This window comes from Bubalus kerabau, chromosome 1, assembly GCF_029407905.1.
Source record: "Bubalus kerabau isolate K-KA32 ecotype Philippines breed swamp buffalo chromosome 1, PCC_UOA_SB_1v2, whole genome shotgun sequence".
Classification (NCBI taxonomy): Eukaryota; Metazoa; Chordata; class Mammalia; order Artiodactyla; family Bovidae; genus Bubalus; species Bubalus kerabau.
In genome coordinates this window covers 61,171,533-61,190,239 of record NC_073624.1, presented here as the reverse complement: position 1 = coordinate 61,190,239, position 18,707 = coordinate 61,171,533, and the positions used below count along the sequence as shown (strand labels likewise).

General features: G+C 37.6%; 2 protein-coding genes across 3 annotated transcripts in view; both read left to right on the top strand.

Moving 5' to 3' along the window:
* The window catches only part of NEDD1 (NEDD1 gamma-tubulin ring complex targeting factor), a 296,141-nt gene that overhangs the window by 121,153 nt on the left and 156,281 nt on the right, over positions 1-18,707 (top strand). The window lies entirely within an intron of this gene.
* CFAP54 (cilia and flagella associated protein 54) overlaps positions 1-18,707 on the top strand; it is a 309,026-nt gene that overhangs the window by 227,659 nt on the left and 62,660 nt on the right. For both annotated transcript variants that reach the window (XM_055576675.1, XM_055576666.1), the window contains 4 exons: positions 783-879; positions 8,043-8,141; positions 8,645-8,786; positions 17,214-17,387. In XM_055576675.1, coding sequence (XP_055432650.1) covers positions 783-879; positions 8,043-8,141; positions 8,645-8,786; positions 17,214-17,387 — 512 coding nt within the window. The remainder of the gene's footprint in view (positions 1-782; positions 880-8,042; positions 8,142-8,644; positions 8,787-17,213; positions 17,388-18,707) is intronic.

Below are 18,707 nucleotides of genomic sequence, written 5' to 3'. Positions count from 1 at the left end.
ACTGGGACACTCTCTTCCCATGACAGGGCTAGTTTGGGGTGTTCATTGTCCAACTGGTTCACTGACTTCCTTTTCAAGCTTGTTGCTTTCGGCTCTGCCCCAAGGCTTCATTCTCAGTGACAGTTGATGACAGCAGTTAGCCTGGTGACATCCTGGACTGTAAATCACTTCCGGGCTATACTCAGCTTGATCTCCTGTCAGTCCAAGGACACAGGAATTTCCACCAGATGTGAAATTGTATCGAGAAGGGATTTGTGTCATGCTGGTTTATCAGTGCCAAGGCTGGGTGGCTCAATTCTATATAATTGACTTAATGCACTGATTTAAATGACCCTGTCTGACAGGTTTGATAGTGAACACACAGCCCTCACCCACACCAAGTCATGGCTTTCAGAATAACTCTGTGTGTCTCTTTAGAATCTAATCAGTGTAGGAGGGTAGAGACAGAGACCTGGTTTTCCAGGCTTGACTATCACTTCTGTAGTGCCTTGTGTGCTGGAATATTCCAGAATGGTCTTGATGCTGGACTCCTTGCAGTCATGGCAGGAGGACAGCACAGGACAAGGAAGAACACACAGCTGTCTTTAAGAGCTTCTGATTTCAGTAGGGAGGAAGATGCCAGTGTTTAAGCCACAGGTGCTATGAAAAAAGGGTCAGTTTGTAACAGATGTTAGTTTTGCCTGTTTTTACCTTCATTTGCTCAGAAATTGTTGTCACATGATGCAAAATGATGCTTATGAGTAGTGAGGCTATGTAGTAAGTACAATGTTTTATTGTTTTAGGTTGATAAGAGACTCCTACCTTGAAATAGCCTTATTATTTTTACACATGAGGAAGTTAAAGAGCAAACTTTCAGTGTCACCATTGATGACTATTAAGGTAATAAATGATTTTATTAGAAATATAAAGTATTAAATGTAAAGTATATTGCCTTTGAGCTTGCTTATTTTGCTACCTCTGTGCTATGGATATAAAGAGACATTTTTCTTTGTGACTTGGAGGAATTAATTTATTATTTTAAACTCATACTCATATTTAGATACCTCTTTGGACATTTTTACATAAGATTCTGGAAATGGATTTCATTTGGAGATTTTTGCCTGTTAAAATGTTATCCATGAAATGTCAGTCGGTCATTTCAGTTGCTCAGTCGTGTCCAACTCTTTGCGACCCCATCAATCACAGCACGCCAGGCCTCCCTGTCCATCACCAACTCCCGGAGTTCACTCAAACTCATGTCCATCGAGTCAGTGATACCGTCCAGCCATCTCATCCTCTGTTGCCAGTCCCTTCTCCTCCTCCTTCTCCTCCTTCCCCCAGTCCCTTCCAGCATCAGGGTCTTTTCCAGTGAGTCAACTCTTCACATGAGGTGGCCAAAGTATTGGAGTTTCAGCCTCAGCATCAGTCCTTCCAATGAACACCCAGGACTGATCTTCTTTAGGATGGACTGGTTGGATCTCCTTGCAGTCCAAGGGACTCTCAAGAGTCTTCTCCAACACCACAGTTCAAAACCATCAATTCTTCGGTGCTCAGCTTTCTTCACAGTCCAACTCTCACATCCATACATGACCACTGGAAAAACCATAGCCTTGACTAGACGGACCTTTGTTGGCAAAGTAATATCTCTTCTTTTGAATATGCTATCTAGGTTGGTCATAACTTTCCTTCCAAGGAGTAAGCGTCTTTTAATTTCATGGCTGCAGTCACCATCTGCAGTGATTTTGGAGCCCCAGAAAATAAAGTCTGACACTGTTTCCACTGTTTCCCCATCTATTTCCCATTAAGTGATGGCACCAGATGCCGTGTTCTTTGTTTTCTGAATGTTGAGCTTTAAGCCAACTTTTTCACTCTCCTCTTTCACTTTCATCAAGAGGCTTTTTAGTTCCTCTTCACTTTCTGCCAGAAGGGTGGTGTCATCTGCATATCTGAGGTTACTGATATTTCTCCGGGCAATCTTGATTCCAGCTTGTGCTTCTTCCAGCCCAGCGTTTCTCATGATGTACTCCATGAAATGTAGGTGCATATAAATATGCTCAGTCATTAGGATTTATCAGATGTTTGCAGGAAATGACCTATTGCTTAAGCTGATAGACAAGTATGGTTTTCATTACTGAAGTGGCTGGCAAACAGATCATCTTTTGATAAGAAAAGTCATTCATTCATTTATCACATATCTATTGAGCATGTCCTAGAACCCAGACCGTATTCTGGATAAAGCAGAGTCCAGGGCAATCTCAGTGCTTGTTCCCATGCACTTACTCCTCAGTGGAGGGAGACAGGTAATAAACCTGTAAAGGAAGAAAGGTGGGAGGGAGGGAGGGAGGAAGAGAAGGGAAGGAAGGGTTGGGGGTGTTTTAGGTGGTGAAGTTTAGGATTAAGAAATAACTTGAGTTGGTGGGATTGTGAATGACTGCAATGGAAAGAGGTGAAAAGTGAGATTTGATCATTTGGGAGGGAGCCTTGCAGGGTGGCAGAGGCATGCACTCCATCAAGCAGCTCTTCCAAATAAGGGGCAGAAACATCTCCATTGATCCTGTGATCCTGTTGAGGTCAGAGGTTCAGTCTTTCTCAGGAGCTCCTAGAAATGCCAATGCTGCTGGTCTGTGGGCCATACCTGAGTACCCAGGATTCAGACAGGGAGATTTTCTTTCTTTTTAAAAAAAATTAATTTATTTATTTTAATATCTAATTACAATATTGTACTGGGTTTTGCCATACATCAACATGAATCAGTAGCAGGTGCAAATGTGTTCCCCATCCAGAACCCCCTTCCCACCTCCCTCCCCATCCCATCCCCCAGGGTCATCCCAGTGCACCAGCCCTGAGCACCCCAGAGAGGGAGATTTTCTAGGCAGGAAGTTGGATGGGGAACTTTGTGTTAATTTTTTTTTTTTGAAAACTTGGTTTTTATTTTTCAAAAAATACCATCTAATTGTTTATTCCTTAGATTTCAGTAGGCTTTATATATTTCATTCTCATTAAATAATCCTCTGACCCACCAAAAAACCTCTCCAGAAAATTTTGATGTCAACTCTCTAATCTTTGAGACAACATAAACATGATTTAAATCCTGTAGACAAATAGGCTTTCAGTCAGTTGGAACAACTTAAATGGTTGCTGCCTTAGGTGGGTAACAGCTATTTTTTTTTTTCATCAAAATGATTACATAGAAAACTTACCTTTTGTGATATGATACACATCTTTACATCCAATAAGAGAAAACAGAAATCTTTGTTTCCATGGCAGTTTGCAATGCAAATTAATAAGATGCTAGGATAGAAAATATATCACCTTTTGGGCCTTCTCTAGGGAGCTGTTTATAATTAGGAGCTTAAACAAATAAGATTGGAGTGAAAGAATAGTATAACTCCAAGGACTGAACAGCAACAACAAATACAATATGAGCATTATTTTCTGTATATCTTGACACAGCATAAATATTTTAGCAAGACATACAATTATTAGACACACAGAAAACAGTCAAAAACAACTAAAATTCATCTAGGCATATTCAGACCATTGAAATAGAACATTTAAAATATGTCCTAATAAAGACAATTGCTATATAAATGCTGAAAAGACAGCATTATTGTTTCACTTATATGGAGAGTCTGGAGTATAGTGACTGACACCCTGGTTTGGGTTGGAATCCTATTTTCATGACACACCAGTGGGAGCGAAGCCTTTCTAACCCAAGTTTCCTCATCTGTGAAATGAAGGTGAGGATGCTTACCCCTTAGAGTAGCTAGGAAAATTAAGTAAAATAAAAGACTTGGCACATAATAAATACCCAAAAGAAAACCCAATAAGAAGTGAGAGGACTATCCTTTATCATTATGTAACTTTGACTAGACTCCAATATTATATCTTTCTGAAGTATTTTGTACATAGAAGACAATGGCACCCCACTCCAGTACTCTTGCCTGGAAAATCCCATGGACAGAGGAGCCTGGTAGGCTGCAGTCCATGGGGTCGCTAAGAGTCAGACATGACTGAGTGACTTCACTTTCACTTTCACTTTCATGCATTGGAGAAGGAAATGGCAACCCACTCCAGTGTTGTTGCCTGGAGAATTCCAGGGATGGGGGATCCTGATGGGCTGCCGTCTATGGGGTCGCACAGAGTCAGACACGACTGAAGTGACTTAGCAGTAGCAGCAGGTATCCAACAGTTATTTGTTAGTTGAACTATTTCTGGAACATTCATTCATGTATTCATTCAATCAAGCCAACACTTATTGAGTGCTTAATGTATGCCAAGCATGTTACTCTCTTCCACTAAGAAGCACAGAGGAGCAAAGAAAAGAAATAATTGTAATGTATTGAGGACTATAATAAGATAGGTCAAGTAGGCAAGTAGAGCAAAGTGGCTAATTCTGCTTTGGGGGAATGTAAGAGAAAGCTTTACAGATGAGATGAGTTTTGGAGGATAAGTAGAAGTTTTCCAAGGAATTGAGAGAAAAAAATAGTTCAAAGAGAGAGATTATCAAACACATGTTTAGAAAATAGATTTATTGAATCATAAATTATATCTGTGAAATTAACCTATTTTAAGAGTGCAATTCATGGATGTTTAATGATTTTACATGTTGTGTAACTATCATCACCATCCAGTTTTAGAACATTTCCCTCATCTTCAAAAGATCCCAAGTGCCCATTTGCTATCATTCCCATTTCTACCTCTAGTCCCAGGTAACCATTAGTCTGTTTTCTGTCTCTGTAGATTTGTCTTTTCTGTATAGTTCACTTAAATGGAATCAAACTATGTAATCTTTCATGCCTGCTTCTTTCACCTGGCATTATGTTCTTGAGGTTCACCCATGTTGTAACATGTAACAGTATTTGTTCCTTTTACTTCTGAGTAGTATTCTTTTATATAGTTTTATTACCTTTTCTTTATTCATTCAACTGGAGCTGGATATATGAATTGTTGCCACTTTTGGCTATTATGAATGATGCTGCTTTGAATACTCATATATAGATTTAAATTTTTTAAACTTATTTTTAATTGGAAGGTAGTTGCTTTACAATATTGTGTTGGCTTCTGCCTTAGAACAATGTGAATCAGCCATAAGTATACATATGTCCCCTCCCTCTTCAACCTCCCCCCAGCCCCTACCCCCTCCCACCCATCTAGGTTGTTACAGAGTACCACATTGAGCTCCCTGTGTTATACAGTAACTTCCTTTTAGCTGTCTGTTTTACATATGATAATATGTATGTTTCAGTGCTACTCTCTCAATTCCATATACAGATTTTTTATGTGAACATGTTTTCAATTCCTTTGGGTGTATACCTAAGAATGGAATTTCTGGGTCATACTTCGACTCTCTGTTTAGCCTGTTGATGATCTGTTATATTGTTTTCCTAAGTGCTGTACCATTGCGTATTCCTAAAAGCAGTGTATGAGTGTTTCAGTGTCTCCACATCCTTGCAAACATTTGTTATTATTTATCTTTTTGATTGTAGCCATCTTAGTGGGTATTAAGCAGTATTTCATTAGGATTTTGATTTGCATATCCCTAATGGCCATTTGTATATCTTCTTTAGGAAAGTATCTACTCAAATATTTGGCCCATAAACTAAACTGAGTTATCTTTTTTATCATTGAGTTATAACTTTTAAAACATATGTGTTCTAGATATATGTCCCTTATCAGATATATAATTTATAGATATTTTTTCCAGTTGATGGCTTGTCTTTTCATGCAATTAATGGTATCTTTAGAAACAAGAGTCTTTACTTTTAATGAGGTACAGTTTATCATTTTTTTATATATTTTGTGGTTTTAGTACCACCTTACCTAACCCCAGATGTTGAAGATTTTCTCCTGTGTTTTCTTCTAAAAGTTTTTTAGCTTTAATGCTTAAGTCCATCATGGTATATTTTGATTTAAGTTTTGTGTAAAGTGTGAGGTAAGGCTCTAAATTCATATTTTTGCACATAGATGTTCATTTGTCTGAGTATCACTTGTTGTAAAGACTATCTTTTCTTTATTGAATTGCTTTGGCTCCTTTGTCAAAAAATTTATTGATCAAAAGTCTAAATATTTTTCCTAGACTTCCAATTCTATTCCATTGATCTATAATTCTACCTTTATGTGAGTATCCACTGTCTTGATTACTGTATGGCTTGTAGTAAGTTTTTTGAAATTGGAAAGTATTTGTCCTCCAATTATGTTCTTCCTTTTCAAAATTATTTTCACTTTGAATCTTTTACATTTTCTTCTTCATTTTAGAATCTGCTTGTCAGTTTCTGCCAAAATGCAGAATTTTGGTACAGATTATGTTGAATCTACAGGTAATTTGTAGACATTTTGCATGTTAACAATTTTGAATCCTCAATTCATATATATGAACTCTCTTCATTTATTTAGATATTAATTTTTCTTGATAATTTTTTTTACTTTTCAGTATGCACATTTTATACATTTTTGTTAAGATTATTTCTATCATGAATGGATATTTTCTTAATTTCATTTTCAGATTGTTCATTGCTGATACAATTGATTTATGAATATTGAGTTTTGTATCCTGTGACCTTGCTAAGCACATTTGTTAATTTTAGAGGGGTGTGTGTGTGTGTGTGTGTGTATCTTGGGGTTTTCTACATATAGGATCATGTTCCTTGCAAACAATTTAGCTTCATTTCCTATTCTAGATGCATTTAAAATGTTTCTTGCCTGTTTGTATCAGCTTGTATCTCATATGCAGTATTGAACACCTCTCATGTAAAAAAATGCCCATCATATTTTTTTTCCTGTTTTCATTCTGAGCTCAAGTTTGACCTCAATAAAGCCTTCCTCTCAATTCAAAATGAGCTTTCTTTTTTGAATGTCTGTGTCACTACTTGTTCTTACAATATAGTTACTTAATGTTATTCTGTACTCAATGCCTATTAGCCTTGTGTCCAGAATTAAATAGGTAAATTGCCCAAGGTTATAGTCAGTAAGCTGGCAGTGGCTACCCCAGAGCCTAAGCAGTGTTATTACAGCTAGTGAGGATGGTCTTCATATTTGGGACAGGGCTACATTGATTAGATTTTAGATTCCCCATGGACGGATCTCTCCAGGTATCACCTGTCTCCAAGTTTAAAACTTGATCTAGTCACATTTGTGCATTGTATTTCCTGCTCTGGTATCAGCTTTACTCATTGCTTTTCCTTTTATTTGGGAGTCTTATTGCCAGAAGTAAAAAAGGTATTTTTATTATTGCTTATTTTATTGTTGAAGATCTAAAAAATCAGGTAAAATATGAATATCAACAAATTAGAATAAGCCATCTAATCGAATAGTTTTTCCAGATTAGTTGGATCTTTAAATTTGACTATTAATACTTTAAAAATGTAAAACAGACAGCTACTATGTTGCTGGCAGGGTTTCTGTTTACTTCTGTATTCTTGACTTTTTTATATTTAAAAACTGAACACACATGCCACACACACACACCCTCACATTGCAGGTATCTCCGTTCATTGTCACTTTTTGCTGTTCTGTAGAACTTCATGATTACAGTTATCCTTTTAACAGTTCTGTAGTTAGAAAGCTGATGGCAAATACCTATCAAAAATCTTTAAGTAGTATTCCTGTTTCTGACATCTTTATACACAATATATATTCAATTTATAGATCCTCTATTAAAATGGTAAATAACACTTAAAGTGCCATTTCTGTTTATATTATTGATATTCAAATAATGTAAGCTCATCTAGAAAATCACATAAAAAAGTTAAATATAATTAAATTACCCATAAAACCTGGGATAACCACTGTTGATAATTTGCTCTGTTTGTATATACAGAGAAATATATATTATCTTTTAAAAAATGGGATCATACTTTGCATGCTATTTTGTAACATACACTTTTCTTTTGCTAATATGATTAGGATATCTTTTCATGTTGATAGATGCATGTACATTATTATTCTTAATGGCTACACAGTGTTACACTAAAATCTCATCTTCAGAAGATTAGAAAATCTGTCATTAAACTTTAGGATATCTTTATCTGTCTTTATCATAAAATATTTGCCATATTTTGTAGGCTCTTCCCAGAAGGCATAGTTCTATTAAAGAACCAATAGTAAATAAACATGAAATGTACAGTTTATTTGCCTGGATTGCAATAAGAGCTGCTGCACAGGTTGGTGTGATTTTTATTTAATTCTTTCTTTACTGTCACATCTGTTAAGGCAACGCAATCTATTTATTCAAGAGAAAGAAAAATTTCACATTCTTTGAGATTTGTGCCAATGATATTTCTTTGGGGCGATTAGAAGTGCTCTTTAAATGTGTAGTGTTTTTAATCTCTATTAGCCAGACTTGGTTTTGTTTGTTTCAACTTTTCTTTAATGAAAGTGTTGGCAGATACACATGTGCACGTATTTTGGGAAATATCTGTCACAGCTAGGTGAGGGAGCCTATTCAGAGTGACTTATTTATTGATTAAATTGTCAACAATCATGATTTGTTTGACTATGATACATAGTACATGCAGGGGATCACATATTGTTTTTCAGATTGTCTTTATTTTTCCTACAGTGTATACGAAATATTATGAATTCGCTCTTTCATATTCTTCACCTAATGGATATCTATGAATCAAAAAGCTTGCATTTATGAATTCTAATTATGCATTAATTTTAGGTCAGTGAGGCTGTGCTGGCAATTAATCTACTTATTGGAAAGAAGAATGCTAGAACTGATACAGTTAGCCAAGGGGCATTATCAAATATCCCAGAATTTGCTTCCATGGATCTTTTGTCTTCGTACACAGATTATTTGCTTGGTATGTTTGGATGTTGGGCATTTTATATACATATAATGTATAATCAAGTTTCAAAGATTTAATTCTAGAGATTTGTTGGGTTTTAACTTTAAAACAACAATGGTTTGGGAAACCTCTAAGACCCTGAAAGGGCAAATCTCAGGGTCTAGCTGCTAAAACATAGGGGCCCCCGCTTGCTGTATGTATGTATATGTTATTCCATTCACTGCTGCATTTTAGGTGCAGGGTTGTGTGGGAAAAGAGTGATATTTCCTGATGGCCTGTTTATTTTCCACTTCACCCATTTGAAATGAAACTTTGTGGGATTATTTATTTGAGAGACCTTCTCTGAGCCTCTGAAATGTGTACCTACTCTTACACTCTGATTTAGCTCCCTGTTTCTTTTCTTAGTTCTTTTATATTTGTGTGTGTGTGTGCTTGTGCATGTTTAAGCTTTTTCTCTTATTAAACTATCATCAGCTTCCTGAGGGCAGGGAAGTTAGCTATTTGATTTGCTAAGGGCTCTCCTTAGAGACAATGGAGACAATGGAAACAAGAGACAAGAAGAAACAATGGAAACAGTGAGACACTTTATTTTCTTGGGCTCCAAGATCACTGCAGACGGTGACTGCAGTCATGAAATCGAAAGATGCTGTCTCCTTGGAAGAAAAGCTATGACTGACCTAGATAGCATACTGAAAAGCAGAGCCCATTGCCTTGCCGACAAAGGTCCATCTAATCAAAGCTATGGTTTTTCCAGTAGTCATGTATAGATTTAAGAGTTGGACCATGAAGAAAGCTGAGTCCTGAAGAATTGATGCTTTTGAACTGTGGTGTTGGAGAAGACTCTTGAGAATCCCCTGGACTGCAAGGAGATCCAACCAGTCCATCCTAAAGGAAATCAGTCCTGATTATTCATTGGAAGGACTGATGCTGAAGCTGAAACTCCAATACTTTGGCCACCTGATGCAAAGAACTGACTCATTTGAAAAGACCCTGATGCTGGGAAAGATTGAAGGTGGGAGGAGAAGGGGACATCTCATCCAACCATGAGATGGTTGGATGGTATCACTAACTTGATCGACATGAGTTTGAGCAAGCTCTGGGTGTCAGTGATGGACAGGGAAGCCCGGTGTGCTACAGTCCATGGGGTTGCAAAGAATTGGACATGAATGAGCATGAGCACACACTACAGAAAATCACATATTACTTATACATAGCAAGGATTGATATTAATATTTGTTAAATGAATGAATGAAAAGTTAGTGGAATTTAAACTTAACCTTACTATATTTTTTAAAATTTGTAAGTCTGCTGTTGGTTACAGTAAACTATAGTATAAATCTGTAAGTCATACCAGCAATAACATAAATATTGAACAGTCATTTTATGTTTTTGCCCATTCATTCAAAAAATATTGAGTGCTGTTTTGTGCTAAGCACTTGGATAGGTCCTAAGAAGCAAGGTACTGGAATTTTACTTCCAGAAGGATATTTTAGTAACAACAGTATCTAATTTTGCTTGGCATTGGGTGAGCATTGAGCCAAAGGGGATGAAAAATGTTAACTTTAACCTGATGGGGTGAGGTAGTCTTTCTAAAGCCTCTGAAATCATTCTGGTAGGCCAGAGCTTACTGCTGAAGGGTTGAGTCAACCTTAGCTGAAGAGTTTGTGTCTGAAATCATCTCCTTCTTTGGCTCTCTCTCTCCTGAAGGCTAGGTGGCCCAGACTATTTTCCAAACTAAAATGGTTTGCTCTGAGGTTAAACCATCAGATGGATTTTTTTAATGCTAAGGTATTGTCTTCTTATTTTTATTTCCTGGTGGAATTTTACTTCATCAGACTTCTGGTCCATGACCTGGATCTCAGACAGGGCACATGGCTTTTATTAGAGACTCCAAAGGTAGGCTCTTGGGGGACAAAGCAGGGCAGTATAGCAGTATATGCTTTTTTCTCTTGACACAGCTTGGCAACTCAGTTCTCCCTGCTTCAGAATGCCAGGAAGGCAGTCCTCTTAGAAACACACATTATTGTTTTGCCACAAAGGGAATGCAGAATTAATAATGAAGAGGTTTCAGCTTATACCCTGATCCTGTCAAACCACTGAATTTCTCTCAGCCTCATTGTCCTTAATCTTTAGACTGAGTGAATTAGATTTATTTATGAAGAAGACTGAAATCTGAATTTTAAGACTGTGATTCCAACTACCAACATGGCTATTTCTTTTTCACAGTGGTCCCTTATTGCCTCAGATAGATCTTGTCTACTTCATCCTGCTCTGTTTTCTCATGCTTTAAGTTTTTAGGACAGAGATAACAAATAAGTTAGATCTGAAATTCTGTGTTAATCAGTTATTGCCAAAATTGCAGTGTATACCCAACAATCCTAAAACTCAGTGGCAAGAACGGCATGACTTCTTTCTTTTACTTGTCTCCTGTGTTCTGCATCAGGCTGCAGGCCAAGTTCCAGTGCACTTCATGTACATTTGTTATGAGACCCAGGGTAAAGAGGCAGTGACTGCTTAGGGGGTGCTCTTCTCACGGTACAGACCAGAGCACAAGACCAAGCCCAAGCACAGAAGCACACTTAAGACCTCTCTTCACGTTACATCCCATTAGTCACAGCAAGTCCTATGGCCAAGTACAATGTCAGTGAGGCATGGAATTAGACTCTCCCTGCAGAGAAAGGAAAGTGAAAGTGAAGTTGCTCAGTCGTGTCCGACTCTGCAACAGAAGGAAGAGGGATGTGAATGTTTGTGGGATGATAGTCCAAACTACTGGGCTTCCCAGGTGGTGCTAGTGGTAAAGGATCTGCCTGCCAACGCAGGAGACATAAGAGACATGGGTTTGATCCCTGGAGGAGGGCATGGCAACCCACTCCAATATTCTTGCCTGGAGAGGGACAGAGGAGCCTGGTGGGCTACAGTCCATGGGGTCTCAAAGAGTTAGACACTACTGAATGACTGAGTGCACACACACCTAATCCACACTATGGCTCAGTTCAGTTCAGTCACTCAGTCGTGTCTGATTCTTTGTGACCCCATGGACTGCAGCACACCAGGCCTCCCTGTCTAACACCATCTCCCGGAGTTTACTCAAACTCATGTTCTTTGAGTCAGTGATGCCATACAACCATCTCATCCTCTGACATCCCCTTCTCCTCCTGCCTTCAATCTTTCCCAGCATCAGGGTCTTTCAAATGAGCCAGTTCTTCGCATCAGGTGGCCAAAGTATTGGAGTTTCTTCTTCAGCATCAGTCCTTCCAATGAATATTCAGGACTGATTTCCTTTAGGATGGACTGGTTGGATCTCGGCTGGTGGCCACCTAAGAAGAATTCTGAACTGCTGCATGCAAGGACTGAAAAATTGCTGCGGTGATCAATTAGGTGTCATGCATGGACCCACACAGTGGGGAATGGCATCTCCTAATCAGATGATCTTAGTTGATCCCATTGGGCTAATAGTCTTCATCTCAATGGTGCCTAATACTAGAATTTATGCTTTACTTTTCTGTTTCAGTGGTTTTGGTAGCATCTTCCAATTTTCTGTTTCCATTTTGTACCCATTAATATTCCTTTATTATTGTACAAAGATTCTAGTGTTAAATGACCTGATTTTTTTAAAATGTATTTTTCTTTTTTAATTATTTTTTGGCTGTGGTGGGTCTTCATTGCTACACAAGGGCTTTCTCTAGTGCAGCAAGCAGGGAGTTACTCATCATTGTGGTACATGGATTTCGTGTTGCAGTGGCTTCTCTTATTGCAGAGTGCAGGCTCCAGGTGCACGGGCTTCAGTAGTTGCTGAGTGTGGGCTCAGTAGTTGTGGTGTATGGGCTTAGTTGCTCGGCAGCATGTGGAATCTTCCCAGACCAGGGATCAAATGGATGCCCCTTGCATTGCAAGATGGATTCTTAACCACTGGACCACCAAGAAAGCCCTGTAATGACCAAATTTTTTAAGCCCAATTCATTTTGTATTTTGCCTTAAGAATAATAATTTTGCTCTCCACTATTATTCTAGCAGTCTGATCATAAATTACTGTTACAATTTCCCTCATTTCAGTATTTGGCTTGGAAAGAAATATTGACTCCCCAACTGATTGCTTCAAATACCCAGATGGCAGTGAACTTCATATTATAATGAATTGCTAAAGGGCAACAACAACAAATAAAAATTGTTTGATTTTCCTTGTGTTAGCATACATTAGCATCCAGGAGAAAACCTCTTCAGTCATCTTATCTTCACTAGCATTGATCTGTACACTATGTGGTAAAGGGTATTCATTGTTATCGTGTGTAGAGCACTATACAGCTATTTCTGTCCAGAGGGAAGGAAGGAAGAACACACCAAGGAGTAGGTCTTGCCACCCATAAACTTCTAGTCTTTAGCAATCAGAGCAGGCATCCACTTTGAAATGATATAAATGCATTTATTAAGAGGACCATATTTTAAGTTAAAGCTGGACACAGGCTGGGTGGGCATTTGAATTTATTAGGAACATTTTTTTTTTTCTGGAAGAAGTACATGTGAGGCAGATACAAATGGACTAGAGGCATGGAGAGCAGGTAGAAGGGAAGCTTATTTTCTCAGCACTCTGAGCAGTTGACAGTCAGAGAAGCATGGTGACAGAATAGACCAGTCATGTGTGGAGGATGGAATAAAGATCATCTTGCCAGGACCAGAGAGCAATTGTATGATGTCTATAGAACATTAAGAGAATTGAGTGATGCAGCCGGCCCAATTTACTGAGATTTCTTCTACATTGTCTTGTAGAAATACAGAACCTGAAATGATGCTACTGGCAACAGGGGACCATATTTAGAGTGAATGCAAAAAACACCTACTCAATATCTACTTTGGGCCCCGTTATATTCAAATATATTCCATCTTTTTGTCTTGATTTTCTTGCAACCTTAATAAAAAATTCTGCTAGGATTAAAAATTATTAAATTCTGTAATATGTTTTGAATTAAAAGTGACATTCAGGGTCAGTGGTCCTGGATGCAGCCTCTCACAACTAAATACACTTGATATACAGAAAAATATAAATATGTGTCATGCCAAAAATGAATGTTGATGAACCTACTGTCAGAACATAAAGAGAAATCTATGGAGCAGAACCAAGAATCAACTGATCCTTAGTATTAATACATGTTTTGCCTCTTGAGATGGAGAAAACCTTCCATCCTGGAAAAAATGTGATTTGTCTTTCCTGTTCTGCCTTGTCCCTTGCTCAGAGATATGGGTCAGTGCCAACTAAAAACTGGGATATCATTCCTCTACTGCTATCCTATTTTCTATTCCTCCGAGACACAAATTTCCCATACTGGTGGGGAGCTAGAAGGACACATTATATCTTCAAATCCCAAATAATTATACCATGTACAGGTGAGAATGGAGATAAATTATTCATGCTAGCAATACTGATTATATACATGCATGCATGTGTGTGCTCACATGCTGCACCAATTCAGATTGTCAACAATTCAGACAGTGAGGGTACGATGAGAATTATCCTCAGTGAAGCAGAGGCCCCAAATCAGTGTAACCAGGCAGTCCTGGCTGGAGGTGGTGGAAACCATTGCAAAGGGATGCTTCTCAATGCAGGGTGTAAGGGATGCTCCCTCCAAAATATTCTTCTAAAGATAAACTTACAGATAGCACAGATAATACGTGGACAAATTTTGTCCTCATTTATGGATTGTAAAGACAAAGAAAATAATTGTAAACAGAAAAAGCAAACTTTCTACAAAAGAACAAAAACTAAACTGGTCTTATTTTTTCTCTGTGACATTAAAAACTACATAACATTGGCCACATAAATGTAGAGGTTCTTTTTTGCTTTTAATTTAGCTCAGTTTTTTGCACAGGTCATTTATTTTCAAGAAGCACAATTCAAAATTCATAGAAGGGTATGGAAAGACTTGTCTCCCTTCCATCTTCTCTGCAAGTGACTCAGTTCTCTTCCCCAGAGGCAAACAGTGTTGTCAGAATGCGTATGTGTAAGCTAGATTGCTTCAGTAGTGTCTAACTCTTGGCAGCTATATGGACTGTAGCCCACCAGGCTCCTCTGTCCATCGGATTCTCCAGGCAAGAAGACTGGAGTGGGTTGTCAGGCCTTCCTGTAGGGGATATTCCCGACCCAGGAATTGAACCATGGGGTCTCCTGCATTGCAGGTGGATTCTTTACCAACTGATCTACCAGGGAACCACTAGTACCATATCAATGCTCTATTCCTCCTATAACAAATAGCCACAAATTCAGTGGCTTAAAGCAACACAATGTATTATCTTACAGTGCTGGTGTTCTGAAGCCCAACATAGGACTTATTGGGCTAAAATTAAGGTGTCAGCAGGCTACTTTCCTCTGGAGGCATTAAGGGAGAATGTTTCCTTACTTACTTAGAGTCTCAGATTATGGTCAAGACCTAACTATGGCAAAAATCCAAAAGTTATCAAAGAAAAGGTTAATAGTTTATACTACTTAGAAATGAAAAGTTTCTTCATAGCACACAATTACCATAAAGAGGGTTAAATAACATGTGATAATTGAAAAGATGCATTTGCAAATAATATCACAGTTAAAGGGTTTATTTCTATAATAAAGAGCTTCTGTGTGTGTGTGTGTGTGTGTGTGTGTGTGTGTGTGCTTAGTCGTTCAGTCGTGTCTGACTCTTTGCGACCCCGTGGACTGTAGTCAGCCAAGCTCCTCTGTCCATAGAATTTGCCAGGCAAGAATATTGGAGTGGGTTGCCATCTCCTCCTCCATGAGCTCTTCCTGACCCCAGGATCAAACTCCTGTCTCCTACATTGCAGGTGGATTCTTTACCACTGAGCCACTTGGGAAGCCCAATAAAGAGCTTCTGCAAGTATTTAAGGAAAAGGCATGGACCCTTTTACTAGTTAATGGAAATCTATTTGGAATATGTAAAAAATAACAAATGGATACAATTTTAGTTTTCCCAAATGGCTATCCTATTTCTGTACTTTTTTCTAATTTCTATTGATCTGTCTATTCAGGATTCAATACCACACTATTTTAATTATTATAGCCTTATAATATATTTAGTATCTATTAGAGTAAATCCTCACTTATTACTCTTTCTTCTCAAAATTGTATTTCTTTTATGGCTTATTTTTTCTACTTTGGAAACAACTTGTCTAGTTTAAGAAAGTTCTCTCATAATTTTATTAAAGTTGCATTACCTTTATATTTTATCCTAGAAATAACATGTTTTTATTCTGTTGAGTCATCTTAACCAAGAATATTGTATGTCTTATTTTTTTAGTTCATTTTCATGCTTTTTTTTTTCAAAAAAATCAGTCCCTTAGGAGTGTTTTAACATTTTAAGTAGATCTTATATGCTTCTTGTTAGACTTATTTCTCAGATATTTTATCTTATTAGTAGTATTGCAGAATTTTTTCATTAGCTTTCTATTGGTTGCTGTTTTTGTGTATGGAGGCTATTGATAGCTCTGTATTACTTAATTATCTTTAGATATTTTTCCTCACTTTATCCTTCATGAGCAAAGTCTAGTCAGCACATGTCTTCTGTAAAGGGCCAAATAGTAATATTTTATGTTTTGTGCTCTCTGTTGCAGCTGTTCAGCTTTGCTGTGTTAATGTGAAGGAACCATAGACAAAATGTAAATGAGCATGGCTGTATTCCATTCTTAAGGACACTGACATTTGAATTTCATATAACTTTCACATATCACAAAATATTAATTTTTTCAAACACTTAAAAGTATAAAAACCATTCTTAGCTTATGGGTCTTACATAAACATGCATTGACCTAATTTGGCTCATAGACTAGAGTTTCTCCTTATAGATCTAATTAATTCTAATTAAATTAATCCTTATATTTGTTCAAGTTTCCTTTTTTTTTTTTTTTTTTTGTAACACAAACAGTGCTGCCACGAGTATCTTGTGCAGGACTCCTGGTACATGTATCTGAGTATCTGCATTTAAAATTTTATTAGCCTCTGCCCAGGAATTTGCTCTCCCAAGTAGTATATGAGAATTATGGTATCTTCACATTTATTGCGTTCAGATTTTAGTTTCTGTTAATTGCTGAGGAATGTGAAATGGTATTTCATCTTAATTTATCTGATTTTTAATGATGCTAAAAATTTTGGCCATTTGGTTTTCCTTTTCTACAAGTTGCCTGTTGAAATTCTTTGCCCATGTTTCTGTTGGACTATCTGACTTTTTCTTATTGATTACATAGTAGAGAGAAGATAATTTATGATTTTTTAAACATGTTTTCTCAGTCCATGGTTTGTTATTTATGATTGGTGTCTTTTGTGATACAATTTTTTTTTAATTGAATGCAATCCTAAGTGTCAATATTTCCTTTATAAGTTGTGCTTTTCTTTTTTCACATATGGTTATTTTACAAGGAAAACATAATATTTGTATTCTAATTTTTTTTTTTTTACACTTTCAGATAACTACCAAGTTGTCTTCCAGACTGGTTGTACATTTTCTTACGTTAGTGAAGAGATACATGAAGAGGTAGATTCTCAGAAAAAAAACCCAATTAAAGTGGATATTACATGGATTCTTCTGCTGCGCTACTATATTCACCTACAAAGAATTAATAATATGAGCAAATTGCTAGGTAGGCCTTTGAAAGAACATATTCCTTTCCAGTCATTAAGTCATGTTTCTTACTTAGAACTATAAAATATGTTTAACATCTTTCTGAGTGAACTCTCATCAGAAGATGGAAATTTCAGGGGTTCTTTGCCTGATATACAGGGACCTTTGAAAAGAACAGTATTTCAAAGTATTTAAAAACATCCTTAGAAGGAGGCATCCAGAAACTTCCCCCAAGACTACTGAAGAGCTGTGTGACTCAAAACAGTTAAGAATCAGAGTGACCCTAATGTGACAGGTTATAAAATGAACAAGATGAAATCTTTGGCATTAAGGAGAGAAAGAATATCTAGTATTTAAAGAGAAAGACAGGATATTTAACTCTGAAGTTTTGAATTTTGTTTGTTGTTGCTTTTATTTTAAAATCATTGGTGCTCTAAAGAATAGCCAAAAAAACTGTTGTAATCTAAGTCACATTCTCTCCTCTTGTGGTTTTGTGATGATGTGTTTATCTGTGCCCATGAAATTGGTGAGCCAGTGTTGCTTATGAGAGCAAACAACTGGGAAGGACAGCTTGACTAAAGCAGCACCCAGTGATGGGGAAATCAGCAGGGCCAAGAGGCCAAGTCACAGAGCGGCTCAGCCTGGTTATCAGAGTTAGTGATGGGAGAGGCAAGCACTGAGAAAGGTGGTGGGTAAAAGGTGCATCGTGATAGGGCCAGTTCAGTAGCGAAGGAAGTGGATATAATCCAACACAGTGGGCCCCAGTGATGCCCTCCTGTTATCGATTCAGCTCCCCCTGGATTCACCTGCTAGTATCTCCCATGTCAATCATGCACATTTTGCTTCTTTCTGCTCTGGGCTTTCTTAGAAATGACTGAGGCCCAGCATATAGGCAAGATAGCCTGGAAGTACCAGGGACTGCACACATTCAGGAGTAACCTGCAACTGCTGAGGGAGGGAGCTGGTTGATAGATATTCCAGCATGCCAGCCCCCTGATGGAACAGTTTTCCATGCTTTTTCTTAGGAGGCCCTCAGCAGGACTGAGCTCTCCTTGTCCATAGCTGGAGCCCTTTCCTAACTGGTTGTCATTGACTCTTTTCTGTCACACATTTCCCATTCTCTCACTTGAGATCAGTTTTCAAATAAATTACCTGAATCTGAATTTTTGCTTTATGATTTTTTTTTTTTGGCTGGGGATAAGACAAATAAGACAGCTAGATTGAATGTTTTGCTTTGATACGCTTGAAACCAAAAGTAGGATCACAGGGGTCTGAGGTGTTCTTTCCTTCCTGTGACCAGAAGCAATTCTGTTAGTGTACAAGCTTGAAAAATGGAGGA